Genomic DNA, 13,305 nt, shown 5'->3' on the forward strand with positions numbered 1-13,305 from the left:
AATGCTGTGGCCGTCAGAGGAGAGAGGCCTTCTATCGGTGTAGAGGCGATAGTTATCTCCAGCATTCCAGGGATGACAGAGAGATATCGGCCCAGTGGCAGGGTTAGGGGGCTTAGAGAAGGGGCGTAGAGGGGAGGGAAGAGAAGAGGTACAGAAGTAGTTGAGCAACTGCCCCCTAACACACCTCCCTCCTTCCTTCCCCTCATGCATTTCTTACTGCCTGACTGCTTCGCTTCCCTACACATAGAAAAAACCCATCTAATTAGAAGCTCTTATTCCACTTCATTTAAGGGAACACTTAATGATGTGTTTTTTTGGGGGGAGACAACTACACATTATTTCTCATGCAAAAGAAACCACTCAGTTGTAGCCATGAGATGCAGATACAGCTGTGTTTTGAACTCAGAGGTTTTTCCTCATTTCTCCAGGGTGTCATGGCTATTTGAGAAGACAGGGAAAATAGTTGTGTTTTCTTATTCCTCTTTACCCAGTGTCCTGGTACAAAAGGGGGCTGGTAAAGTGGAGGCGGGCAGTGACATCTGAGGTTGGCAGGCAGGCTCGCTGAAGGAGAGAGTTTGTTGTAATTGCTCTGACAGGTTTTAAGGCTGTTAATGACTCCAGCCTGAGCGCTACCAATTTGTCAGCATGCTTGCTGTTTACTAAGCTGTTTTTTATGGTCCAATGCAAGGCACTGCTGCTTGTTTAAGCACAGATCAGGAAATAATAAATGTAAAGTAGTACAGCAACACTAAAACAGTTCTTATGTAAAACCCTTACATACTGTATGGATCTGACTGACAACAGTACATCATAAGGTGTGTGGTCACACAAATCCACTCCCTAAAAAATATCTCAACATTATGGATGCTTGAGTGTGTGTTTAATCATTCAACTTGATTATATTCTATGGGTTAGCACTTCTCCAGGTTGCATGTAATGTGAGAGAAAACCATATTGGTGGCATGTGGTTATGGCACGAACCCCCTGTAATCCCCAGTCAGTTGGAGTGGGGTCTCAACATGTGTGTGTGTGCGCACAGAGATTCTACGTGCATCAAGAGCATGTGGTCTCAGGGCCGGCAAGGACCCCTCCGTAAATCCAGGGTAAATAAAAGGGGTAACCAGACGGACAAAAGCAGAGCCCCCACTGCTTTTCTTATTCAGTGCCATTTGGGGACTGAATGTGCTAAACGCCGCTTATGTTGCCTGAAAAGTTGAGGAGAAAAAGAGGGGAAAAGAGTTTCTAAATCCCCCCTCTTCTTTTCTCTTCATTCTCTGCAGCCAAGCCTGCAGAGACAGAGGTGGTGTAATAGAAGGGCAGTGGTGGGAGTGAGGTGGAGAGCTTGGTCACTGTTTTTTGTTTTTAGGTACCAAGACTATATATACTTCTGCAAAAAAAAAAAAAAAAAAAAAACCTCTTATGTGATATCTTTCTACTCTAATTCCCTCTAACTACTCAGAAGTCCTTCTTTTGGCATCATTTGAGTTAACTTGGGTGAACATGACTGACTAGTTTGGGCTGACAGGGGGTGTGGGGGGTCTGTTGTAATTAGTCACTTTAACCACAGCTTCCATAAGCCACTACTTCTACACTCCTGCTTCATTACCCTGAAACAAATGCTGGGGCCTCCCAGTGCAAAATCAGCAAAGCCTTTGGAATAATACACTCACGCTGGATGTGTTTTACCAGTAGTAAGACTCCTGTGGAGTCTAATTTGATAATATCTGTGACTGGGTTTCAATATGTTTTTTTTTTTGACATATTTACAAGTCATCACTTATTTGTAAATGTAAATGAGAACATGTGTAACGCACATGTAGTAAATGCTTAGTATGCCTTTAGCTGTATGTGTTACTCATGGTCCTATTCATAACATTTTGGGGGCAGTCTAGACCTTAGTGGCTCCCTTAGGGGTAGGGTACCTCCTAGACATTAAGTGTATGCTCTGGAGTCATTAGGACTCCCCTAAAGTCTCCTTTCCTCTCAACACAGACTGTAGGACAGTTTGCATTAGACGTTTTTGAGCAAGAAATCCTGAAGCGACCCTGAATGTGCCAGCACAAGATAAGCAGAGTTGCAATGTGTTTACAGTCCTATCACAACCCGTTAATGAGCTCAGCCCTGAGACCAATTTACTCACAAGGAGATATATCTGAATGCATTTTTAATAACCACCCACTGGTGATGAGAGGGGCAATGTACGTGAGCTTAATGTGCTTTTGCACTTGCGTCTGTTTGTTTGCTAGCGTGCTCATTGACTCTCTTGTGCTTATTGTGTCTGTCACTGTCTTCCATCTTAGTACACTCTGCACACAATAATATGCACAGAAAGTTTCATTGCAAGCACTTTAAGACAAGATTGAGAACGAAGTAAAGGAGGGAGTGAGAGAGAGTTAAGGAAGGGTTGAGAGAAGACAGAAAAAAAGTGGGGAGAGCTGGGGTAAGGGGGGGGTTGTCTTTTTTCCGTCTCCAAGGGCGCTGCTTTTCCAAAAGTGCCTGGGGCTACACTCCAGCACCTCGGCTCCCTCAGGCCTTTCGACTGCCTCCTAATAGCCAACCCCCATCTGTGTCACATGGCCAGATGATGGGATGCTTCCCCCTGCTCTGCCCCGCACTTTTTTTCCTCACCCTTTTTTTTTTTTGCGTGCACATCCATGCAGGTTAGAATGGCAGAGTTGCCAGGGAACAGTCAGAAGCCATTAGCGTTTAGGACAATTTGCCCTGCAGCGTTCCTTTTCTCACTCATAAGAAAGAAATGGGGGTGGATGCAAAGCACCAGCTCTCCTTAGATGTAATGAGGTTGTGCAAGTTGGATCTTCTTTATTCTATTTCTACTCCTTTATTGCCCTCGCATCTTGTATTTCACTTTTTTTTCTTTGTGTCTTTCTTTCCATTTATGTCCCGTGTAGTTTAGTTATTTTTAAATGATTTATTTAGTATTGACTTTAACATGTCTCTACACGCTGTATACTTAAGTTATAAATACTGATTTGTACCAAAAATACTCCGTAGTGGTGCTTGAATTCCAAATATCTGATCTATGGACACATGTTTGTATACATGTGCATGTTAGCGAGAGGGTTTGAAAAGCACTGGAGTCTGGTTTCATTCTTGCGGCCTCGGGAAGAAGGCAGCAAGCATGCTGGGTAATGAAGTGACAGGTCAGTCTGTAAATACATACTGGTCGCTTTGGCCCTGGCCAGGGGGGAGGCTATCGCATTGCAGTGAAAATGGAAACGTCAATAAAATTAATCTGCCAGCCTTTTGGCCACTGTGTGGTTCTATTGGATGAGCCTGACTGCTCACAGCAGGAGAAGGATTTAGAAACCAGCTCGAAAATAAACACAAAATCAAGCTCCATACAAATAAGCAACAAAATGTGTTTCAAAACTGTTAAAGCAAGCTTAAAAGCGAAAAAAAAAAAAAACAAAAGAGGTGGATTAAGTTTAAGAGCTCACTGGTTGTATTTTTACAAAATTTGGAAGCAAACTGATTTAGCTTCTGTCTGGGTCACATTTCTCAGGAAGCCTCTCACAGTCATGGTAGGGCTAAAGCCAGACCAAAGTTTATTGTTTTAGGCTTTCCTGAACAAGGATTCGTACTTAGCCTGGGATTTGTGGCATTTGCCGCTAATGAATGCCCATTCTACAATTACAACACCCCCAGTCTGTGTCCCCGTTCCCATATGTCCTTTAGAGGGGCTGTTGCTTCTTTAACTTCACACTGAGAGGGCAAAGTCGGCAGTTCTCTGTTTTCCTCACTTGTGTGGCTCTGCACTAATGATGTGGAAGGAAAACACTGAGCACTGAGAGAGAGACAGAGAAGAAAAAGAGAGAAAGAGAAAGGGTAAAAAAAAAAAAAAGAAAGAAGAAGAAAAAGCAGAGAGTAGTTCAATGTGCAAGGCCCCTGCTGTCCTTGTATTCTTCATTTATTTTGCATTTGATTACACCAGCAGTCGGATCCATTTTCTTTCCCTCTTTTTAATGTTATTAGTTCAAATATTTATGTGAGATTAAGGCTTGTATAGGTGGTTGTGATTGATGCCTCCCTAAAAACAGGAAGACATCTGAGTCTGAATTTTGACGATGTCAGGGTCCTTCCCTTCCTTAGTGGAGGAGTTTTTCAGATACATAATTTAGATGCCCTCAAGGAAGGCTTTCAAGGCATTTGTGCCCGGGGGCAAGAAAAAAATAACTATGACTGGTAAGAGTAAATCATTTTTGCTAATGCACAATTAATGCAGAGGATGGGGAACAAGGGAGAAGCCATGGGACAAAGATGGAAACTTCAATTTAGAGGAGAAACCATGCCTGGGTATGCGCATGTTTTCTTGTGAACTCAAACGCTGATGGACATTAATGTAGGCAAAGCCGCCGCTGGCCTGTCATGCTAATCTTGTGGCGAAATAGGGCGGGAGGGGGGGATGTTCTTGGTTTGGGCTGGGGGAAGTAGACGAGGAGTCTATTATGTGCATCGAAGTGCAACAATGAACCAACCCAAATCACGTATCCTCATGCACACAACTGGATGTCGTGGAGTCCGGAACAGTTGCAAATCGCGTCACGAGTGCACATAAACTCAACTCCATTCTGTCCCCTTTGGCTCACTTCAAAAGACACGAAAAAGTGCTCCACATTATGTCAAGCATGTAGATTTAATTGAATTAATGACATGAGTCCAAGATTCTACTGTACTTGAAGGGTCCTTGGCAGCTTCCCTTCTGCTCTGAATTCAGTGGGATGAGAAACCTAGTTTTTCAGCGTCCAACCATAACTGTGGACTCATTAACCCTTATTCCCCTCTCTCATGCTCTGGGGTAAAGAAGCATCTCTGCTAGGCCTCAGTGTAAACCCCTCATTCTCTGTTCTGGCCTCGTCTAAGGCTATCCTAAATCCCCCTACTTCCATGTCTTTGCAACACATTGTTGGCTTTGCTGCAGAAATACTTTCAGTCCAAGTGCGTAATATTTGTATTCCTTCATGGGTTTCTTAGGTATTTGTCCATTTATCCATCTTTCATAACCCTTAAAACCAGCTTTGTGTGTCCTTTTGTCTCAGCTTTGAGAATATGTTTTTCATTGTACACTGTATTCCTTAGTGTGATCTGGGATATTATCTAATTCTGGGTTTTATTCCCGCCCAGGAGATGGCCTAGACAACAGTGTTGCATCACCTGGCACAGGAGACGATGACGATCCAGACAAAGATAAGAAGAGGCAGAAAAAGCGTGGCATTTTCCCCAAGGTAGCCACGAACATTATGAGGGCGTGGCTTTTCCAGCATCTCACGGTAAGATTTCAGCTTCCGCCTTTTGAATGAAGATGCATGAATGAAAACAAGTAAAAACATGCAACATGCAAATGAAAAACAAACACCTGTCACATAGTGGTTGCAGAGGGAGTGAGCTCCGGCAGCATTGTGATGCTCACCTGTCAGCCACCTGTCAGGAAGGACACAGTGACCAGGTCAATCTAATCACACTGGACTGTTTATTCTTCTCAGCCCTTTCAGTGGGAGGGAATAGACCCAACAATGCATCACATTTACTCCAGGGTGAAGTGTGCTGTTTGTTTGGCTTAAAGAAGGACTTTTGAAAGAAAACATGTATTTCTGAACAAGAACGGACAAAGTATTGTGAAATAAGGTATACAGATGAAGGTTTATAGCTATGATGTGATTACGATTACGTTATTATTGGGAAGAAATTAATACTTTAACCTCTCAAAACTGCATATTTTTCTTCCTTTGTGGCCGCAGAGCAATTGTCAGACAAATCTGACACATGCAAAGTATCGTAACAATATTGGTATGCCATAAATCTTGGATTACACATGACAGTGTCAGAGTAATTTGAACATATTTGCTTAACATTTGTTTATCTGTTTTCTGAATGTGTCCATCTGGCATTCAGGTCGTATTTGTTGATCTGAGGGGAAAAAGGAGTGGTTCATGTGTCCTCTCACCCGCGCTAATGTCAGGACATTATCAGAACATGAGGCTGTATTGATTTTGCAACAAGGGTCAGATTTCAGAAGGAGGTGGCCTTGCCGGGACACATAAGCTGACGGAGCTTGTGCTTGCCTGTACAGGAGAAGGTGGACACAACCGGGGGCAGGGGAAAAGACAAAAGTAAGAGAGAAAGAAAGTAGAAAAAGCTTAGTTGAGAGCTTTAGGCTTATAAAGCATCCTCACTTTTAAGAGGGTCAGGTGCCCTCTGTGCACCCTGTGGCCCCCACCACCATCACAGTGCCCACTGCCTGCCTAAAGCCCCCTGTACCCTGATTACCTAACCAAAAGCCCGAGTAATAAGCAGCTAGCAAATACAGCCTAATTGAAAGGGCTGTAAATCCATTACATATTGGTCAGGGATAATCAGGAGTGCTTTAATCACTTTTATCTATTCAGGAGCAGTGAAGCTGCAACAGCAAAGCCCTGAGCCTCTCAAGCCTTAGCGGCTCCACCACGCCAGTCTGCACGCTTATTATTCTCATCATTATCAAAATGACTTCACAGCTGTTCGCAGCTCCATCGCTCTCTGACTTGAGGCCTCAAAACAAATCGGTTAGGGCAAGCTTTATTCTGAAGAATGATCAACTTTTTTTTTTTAAGCATGTATGTACTCTCAAAGCTGGTTTTCACCCAATCTATGACAGAGTTATTTAAACTTTTCTGTTGTTGTTAGAAAATATATAACAACAAAAAGTTTCTCTGAGGTGGAAATGACTGTTTTATTCATACCTATCTGTGAAGATTGATGTTTCCCAGTGAAAACCTCCGTGTTCGTCTCTACACAGATCTTTGGTGTTGCGTTCAACAGATTTCTGTGGAATTGTTTTAAAATCAAAATGAAAGCGCTGTATAGAAAGGGTGGGGCCACAAGGGCTGGTTGATTCAGACACTGCAAAGCTTTCAAGGCTCTCTTCTCCTTGGTCTCCGCTCTTTTATCACATCGCCTGCTTGTAGATGTTCTCCAATCTTTATTTGTTTCTTTTGTGTGCAGCTCTTGCCAGTCTTGTACAAATAATAATCCCTTCCTTTTAACCTGCCGTCATTTCTCTACTGAGGAAGAGGACTAATTGAATTATCCCCCTTCTCTTCTCACCATCCAGCACTCCCACCAATAAACCCTCTCTCTCTCTCTCTCTCACACACACACACACACACACACACACACACACACACACACACACACACACACACACACACACACCCATTAACCATTATCCTTTCTTTTAATTTGTTAAGCAAATGTATTTGCCATTGCTGGATGCGTTTGTGCAGGGGTGAATTCTTGGGGACTTTGGCCCCTGAATGGCCTATAGCGGCATTCACACATTCAATAACTGAGGGGTGAGGAGTGAAAGGAGCGGCCTTGTATTTTCTCAAACTGAGGGGCCAGCATGGAGCTCCTCTTCCATGAGCCACAGGGGTCTCTCTACATATGTTCTCAACATCCAGCCTTTGTCACATCCTCTGAAAAGCTCAAAAGGACAGGACCCCCCTCCTCACACAAAAAACAACACAGGCCAATAGTAACAACTGTTGGCTTTTAGATTCAGTATAACAAAATTGCCCTCTCCCCTTCCCTCCTGCACGTTATTCTGACCTCATACTCTCTTGGGAGAAATTGAAGATTGTTTTCTTTGTCATAGTTACATAAAGAAATGAACCTTATTACTTATATTTACTTTGTTTTGATGACGTAATGGTGAATACAGATCTAACTTACATACTCAAAACACAATGGAGAGCTCCAATGATCAGTCTGTGGAAAATCTATCACGAAGCAACATGCACTTAACACCATGCGAGCTAACCTTAGACGCTCAATAAGTAATTGGCAAAAGGCTGGTAGATCAGCTGGTTTTATCTTGTAAAAAGAGGTTCGCTGTGCCACTCCCTTATTCCATTCGCCCTCTTTCACTCTCTAATACCTACTACCCTCCCTTTTCCCCTCACCATGAGTTTCTGGATGCCGTCCAGCCATATTAGGGGAAGGGAAATCCCAGACTGTTGGTATAAGCTTTTCAATACTACAGGGAGATTATGTTATCTGAAAGGTAAACTTCACCGTTAGGGGTAAAATGTTCTGATGTACTTCAAAAGAATTAAGTGCAGAATTCAGAATAAGATGGATGAAAGTGTTGGATTATTGAATAAAAGGAGGAAAGTTAGAAGAAGAAGCGGCAATAAAACTGTTTGCCTTTTTGGCTTTGGAAAAACTTAACTCTAAAATTTGCAATTAGCCCCTTGCTGCCCCTGGCCTTCCTTCCCTTTCACCCCCTGCTAGCTCACCGCTAGCCCTTACTCACCCCAGTAAAGACAAGGGTCGGCCTCGCAATGAAAACAGGAAACACTCCGAAACAGAGATACTACTCTGGTCTGTGGCCTTGTCTGTTGACTAATATAAACCTTTAAACACCAATGAAAACATATAGGGGGACCTCAGGAGCAAGCTGGACCTGTGGAACAATTGTTATGCATGTAAACAGAGAGAAAGAGAGACTGTGCGAGAGGGAAAGAGTGGTCAGTCAGATGAGTAAGTAGGTAACGCTCTCAGGCATCAAGAGTCTCAGGTTCTGTGTCGGGCCACCATTTGCCCTGGGTGTTTGGGGAAATGCTGTTAAGCTGCTAAGCCAGGTGTATTGGTCCCCTGGGCTCCTTGAAAGGGAAGTGATATATCCTTTGGTCTTTTAAAGAGTCTTTTGACTGAAAAGCCAAACTGATTGTTGAGCTGGTTGCATGGTATTATTGTCAAGGTGTGTATATGGCTATGTAATTTAAGTGCAACAGTAAAGATTAATTCAAAGTTACACAAAAAACACAGCCTTAACTGCTGTTGATATGCAATTTTTTTTATCCTCCGAATCATACTGAGTAAAAGATTTGGCATTCACTGGTAGAAGTGACTGCACACACACACACACACACACACACACACACACACACACACATAGTATTAATCTCCATGACAACACAGAGTCATCGTCAGGTCGAGCCCTCCTATGGGAGCTGCTCTCTTTATAGATGTACATAAAAAGAGCCAGCAAGGGTCATTCACAAGACATAGGCACAGGCAAGGCCGAACCCTGGCAACGGATGTTTGCTCCATTCGATAAACAAGTGTACAAGTGCGTTTCTCCAAAAGAGAGGGCATGTTGTTTGAGTAGACTAAACAGTCAGCCCTGTAGTGTCCCCAGTTTTGTGTTTAAGCTCATCTAGTCCTTCTAATCCCTGTGTGTTGTTCCAGTACAAGCAGCATTTAACTGGGAGAGACGCACATCTGCAAACAGTTTGAAATACTCAAGCCCTTCCTCCTGTTACTCCAAACTGCTGAGAGCTATTTATTTCACATTGTTGGTGACTACATTATCTTTCCAAGAGACATGTTTCAAAAGTTATGGAAGACTTTTCAAGCAACAAAACTATGCAAATGTTGACAGTTCAGGGATTGCATTGAAAAAAGTGCTATTACTCCATTGAAAATCGTTGTTGCTTTGTAAGTTGGAAATATCTTTGATTAATTCAGTTAAGCTGGCGCTTTAGTAATTCTAAATCAGATCGTCATTCCACCTCCTCATGGGGTTGTTCTTGTAGATGAAGAAGAGGCGGAGACAAAGGAGAGGTAGGGAGTGGGTTTAGGAGTAGGAGCAAGGGTGAGGAGGGGGTAAAGAGGGGGCTACTAAGGGTCACAGGGGTGGAGGCCGGGAGGAGGCCCACACTAATCTGTCATGTGCTTGTTTGCCTCAGGAGCTCAAAAGTCAGTTCTCCAGTCACCCATAGCAACCCAGGCGACAGCTTGTTTCAGTAGCGCTGGCCAAATGTGAGACAGTCCGAGGAACACTCTGGAAAAGAGTCATCACATGGTTTCAGTGACAATGCCAATGGCTTTGAGTATTTGCAAAACAGATGTTAGTGACAATATGACAGCATAGTTTGGTGATGTTTAGGACAGAAGTCATTGAAAGTCAAGGATAATGAGTGTGGAGGTGACCTTTGTGTGAGTAGTTTGGTGCCTCCCTATTGTTTGGTCACTCTCTTCAGACACAAGCCACCTCAGTCTGCCATCTGTTCATCCCCAGCCAGGACAGTACACAAATGACCAGCCGTCATGTGGTACAGCTTTGTCACTGCTTTATTTTATGCAACAATCTCCCCACAAAGTTTTCAACACATCAAACACATGTTTCGTATCAGAGAAGACTCAACAGAAATTGGCAGAGTCAGTGACTTAACATTTCCAGAGCAGTGTTATTTCTAACAGCAAATTGTGATCTAGTTTTAGTCATAGTCTTTTGACTAAAATGGAACATTGTAGTCAAAATTTAGTTTTCAGGACTATTTCGGTTATTTTTTCTACTAAAAAATGATGCATAAGAGTTTACGCATTTTTTTTTTTCTTTTTTAAAGATCTAATTACCATTTATCAACCTGATATGGGATGGTATTAATCTTTGTAAATACACAGATTTGATGTGAACAATGCTTAAAGTCATATGAGCCAACTTAAATCCACAAACACAATAAGCTTACCTCCTATTGGATCACTTACCCGCTTGTCCCGCCTTCCACGCAACAAAAGGTTTTGATTGGATACCTTCCAAGAAAGATAATTAGTTCTGATTGGATTTTGTCCCATGTAAACAATATTAGTTTAACTAAATGTTTTTATTAATTTGTTGGGGTTTTCCTTTTTTTCTTAAAAAATGTATGTTTTGATAGCGCTTCGAGATGACTATTGTTGTAAATGTGCGCTATATAAATAAAGTTGAATTGAATTAGTTAATAGGCATATTAATATATTTTGATATTGTTTTTGTTCACATGTATTTTGTAAATTAGTCTTAGTATTGCCACTTTACAAAAACTATGGTAAAAAAATGTTTAGGCAACAAAATTAACACTGTTCCAAAGGCTGCACTGTGTATGAGCTGCGAGTTTGGCACCTCACTGGAGAGCTACTGTGCTTTAATTAACATCTGTTCAAGTGTCCCTGCTTTGTGCCTTGTTTACAGTCGGCTTTGGCATAGATGGTTGCTTTTCCAAGGATTTAGTGCTACATTAGAATGTAATAAGCCCTAATTCGTTTCATGCTGCAACATCAGACCTTTACACTTCACACCCTAATCCTGATCTGTCACAGTTCAAGCTTAAAGCCAAAAAGCCAAGTATGGAATCCACCAACTTATAAAGCATGGCACACGTTAACCCTGCATATACACCATGCAGTTTGTGTTAGAAAAGTGCCAGTAGGTGAGATATTTTCTTATGTTTCAAGCTCATAGGCATGCTAATTTTCAAAATGAGAATCGTGTTATGGGTGCTGTGTAACTAAAGGGATACCTGCCTTTGGTTTCTGTTCATTTTTATTCCGTCTTGCTCATTTCTATTCGCTCTAATTGAATTTCAATGCAGGTAATTTAATGAACTACTAAATATTAATGTTTTGTTTTGTTTACAGAACGTTTGCAATAAAGGTGATTAGGCTGTCCGCAGTGTTTTCCATAAAAGAGCAACGTAAATCACATCCTTCAGCGAGTGACAAACACAAGTCAAACAAACAATGGGGCATTCCCAACAGAGTGATGTTCTTTGCAAATAAAAGTTATGGTGTTACAGTCAGGGGGTCCTCGCAGACCAATAGGAGCTCAGCTTGAATCTGACTGGTCCCTGCAGAGGTGACTGCACACTCTTTGACCAGAGCGAACTACAAACAGAGCTGAGTCTTTGGAGGGCAGTGAGATTTATAAACTCTTTGCTTGAACAGTCAGAGGCTCGCAATACGCACACACACACACATACACACATGTGCACGCAGAAAGAAAAAGAAAGCTGAGTCTCTTTAAGTCTCCATAGGGAGCAGACTGCAGCTCCAACATGTTCCCCTGCCTTAAGTTCTGTTCATTGCTTTTGTAGCCATAACACTGACCTGTCATAAATAATGTAGCATGTTATCAATTTTCTTAAGGGAAACTCTTGTGTTCATCAGAGATAATATACCTTTTAATAGTGGAAAAAAAACAGTCTTTAAGATAGCGTGGGCTGATTCGGTGCCTGTTTGCCTGTTTTACACTTTTGAGGTTATCTTATTTATAACAAAATGCCTCAGAGGATTTTGGTTTCACATTTTTAAATTACCCCGTAGCATTCTAGGGGTTCAACCCTGCAGGCTGGTCTCATAGCCTCCATATTTGATTGCTTGGTTGTGGCACAAAGCTGCAAGAATGGTGGCCGCTGCTTGCTGGGGGACCATGAAGGCCAATAAGAGTCCACTGCAGCCCTCAAAGCTGCTCCGACATTGCTTTAATATGAAATGTTGCAGGATGGAGGTACCGTGTAGAAATCAAAAACAGACTGTTCATTGTTGGGACACAAGCTACTCCTGCCATTTTGTGTGATTTTCCCCGTCCTTACTTTCTGCATGGCTCAGTCCACTGATTTCATTGGGATTCCAGCGCAGTGGGGTCCCTCTAACTGGGAGCTATGTCTCTTGTTCTCACCTCTTCACCCACTTCTTCACCTTTTCATTCCCCCCATTGATATCCTCTCTCGTTTTCTTCTCTTCTCTTTTTCTACATGTGAACTGTTTTTCCAGTCCGCATCAAAGTCTGAAACTGAGAGCATCAATTTGTTGCTGTTTTCCCCTTCAGTAGCCTCTGTGGACCCTCCCTGCACTGTAGCCAGTTACTCACAGTGCTTCATTGCTCAACATTTCTGCCCTGCATATGTATTGGGCCATGTGGTGTTTGGGTCTGCTCTCTACATAGAGAAATTCACTACAGTCCTGTGGTTTTCTGCCTAGCCTCATCTCTACATCAAAAGCTGCAACCGACACTGATACGACATAAAAATCTGATTGATGGTGGAAGGAATGAACTAACAAATTCCTAAATAAAAGAAGAAATTAAATAAATAAATCTTAATCCAAGCAGAGCAGGAATTGGCTCCTGATGTGAATCTTTCTGAATATTGATCGTAGGGAAAGCTCGTCCCCAATAACCCGAGGCTAACACACAAAGCACCTCTCTAAAGCCCATAAACCAGCTTGTACAATTATTTAGATAACGAGAGCGACAACATCAGTCAGTGAATGCCTCCCTACCTCCTCCTGGGCTCTCATTCTCCTTCTACTCGTCCTGCTCCTCCTCTTTCCTCCTTCATATCCAGCATGGATGATGAAGAAATGTAAAAGGGGGGTAAATGTGTAATTAGCCACACATTTCCGAATCCTCCTTAATGTTCATTACTGAAACCGGGGGCAATTACAAGTTCAAAGGGGTTTAGGGCACCCACAGCCCGCATAATC

The 13,305-nt window shown here is 42.5% G+C and overlaps 1 protein-coding gene across 8 annotated transcripts in view; it reads left to right on the forward strand.

Moving 5' to 3' along the window:
- The window catches only part of meis2a (Meis homeobox 2a), an 82,161-nt gene that overhangs the window by 29,783 nt on the left and 39,073 nt on the right, over window positions 1-13,305 (forward strand). For 7 of the 8 annotated variants that reach the window (XM_028437319.1, XM_028437318.1, XM_028437321.1 and 4 more), the window contains exon 8: window positions 5,143-5,288. In XM_028437319.1, coding sequence (XP_028293120.1) covers window positions 5,143-5,288 — 146 coding nt within the window. The remainder of the gene's footprint in view (window positions 1-5,142; window positions 5,289-13,305) is intronic. The other variant, XM_028437320.1, reaches the window with a different exon arrangement.

The sequence above is a fragment of the Gouania willdenowi genome, chromosome 22, assembly GCF_900634775.1.
Source record: "Gouania willdenowi chromosome 22, fGouWil2.1, whole genome shotgun sequence".
NCBI lineage: Eukaryota > Metazoa > Chordata > Actinopteri > Blenniiformes > Gobiesocidae > Gouania > Gouania willdenowi.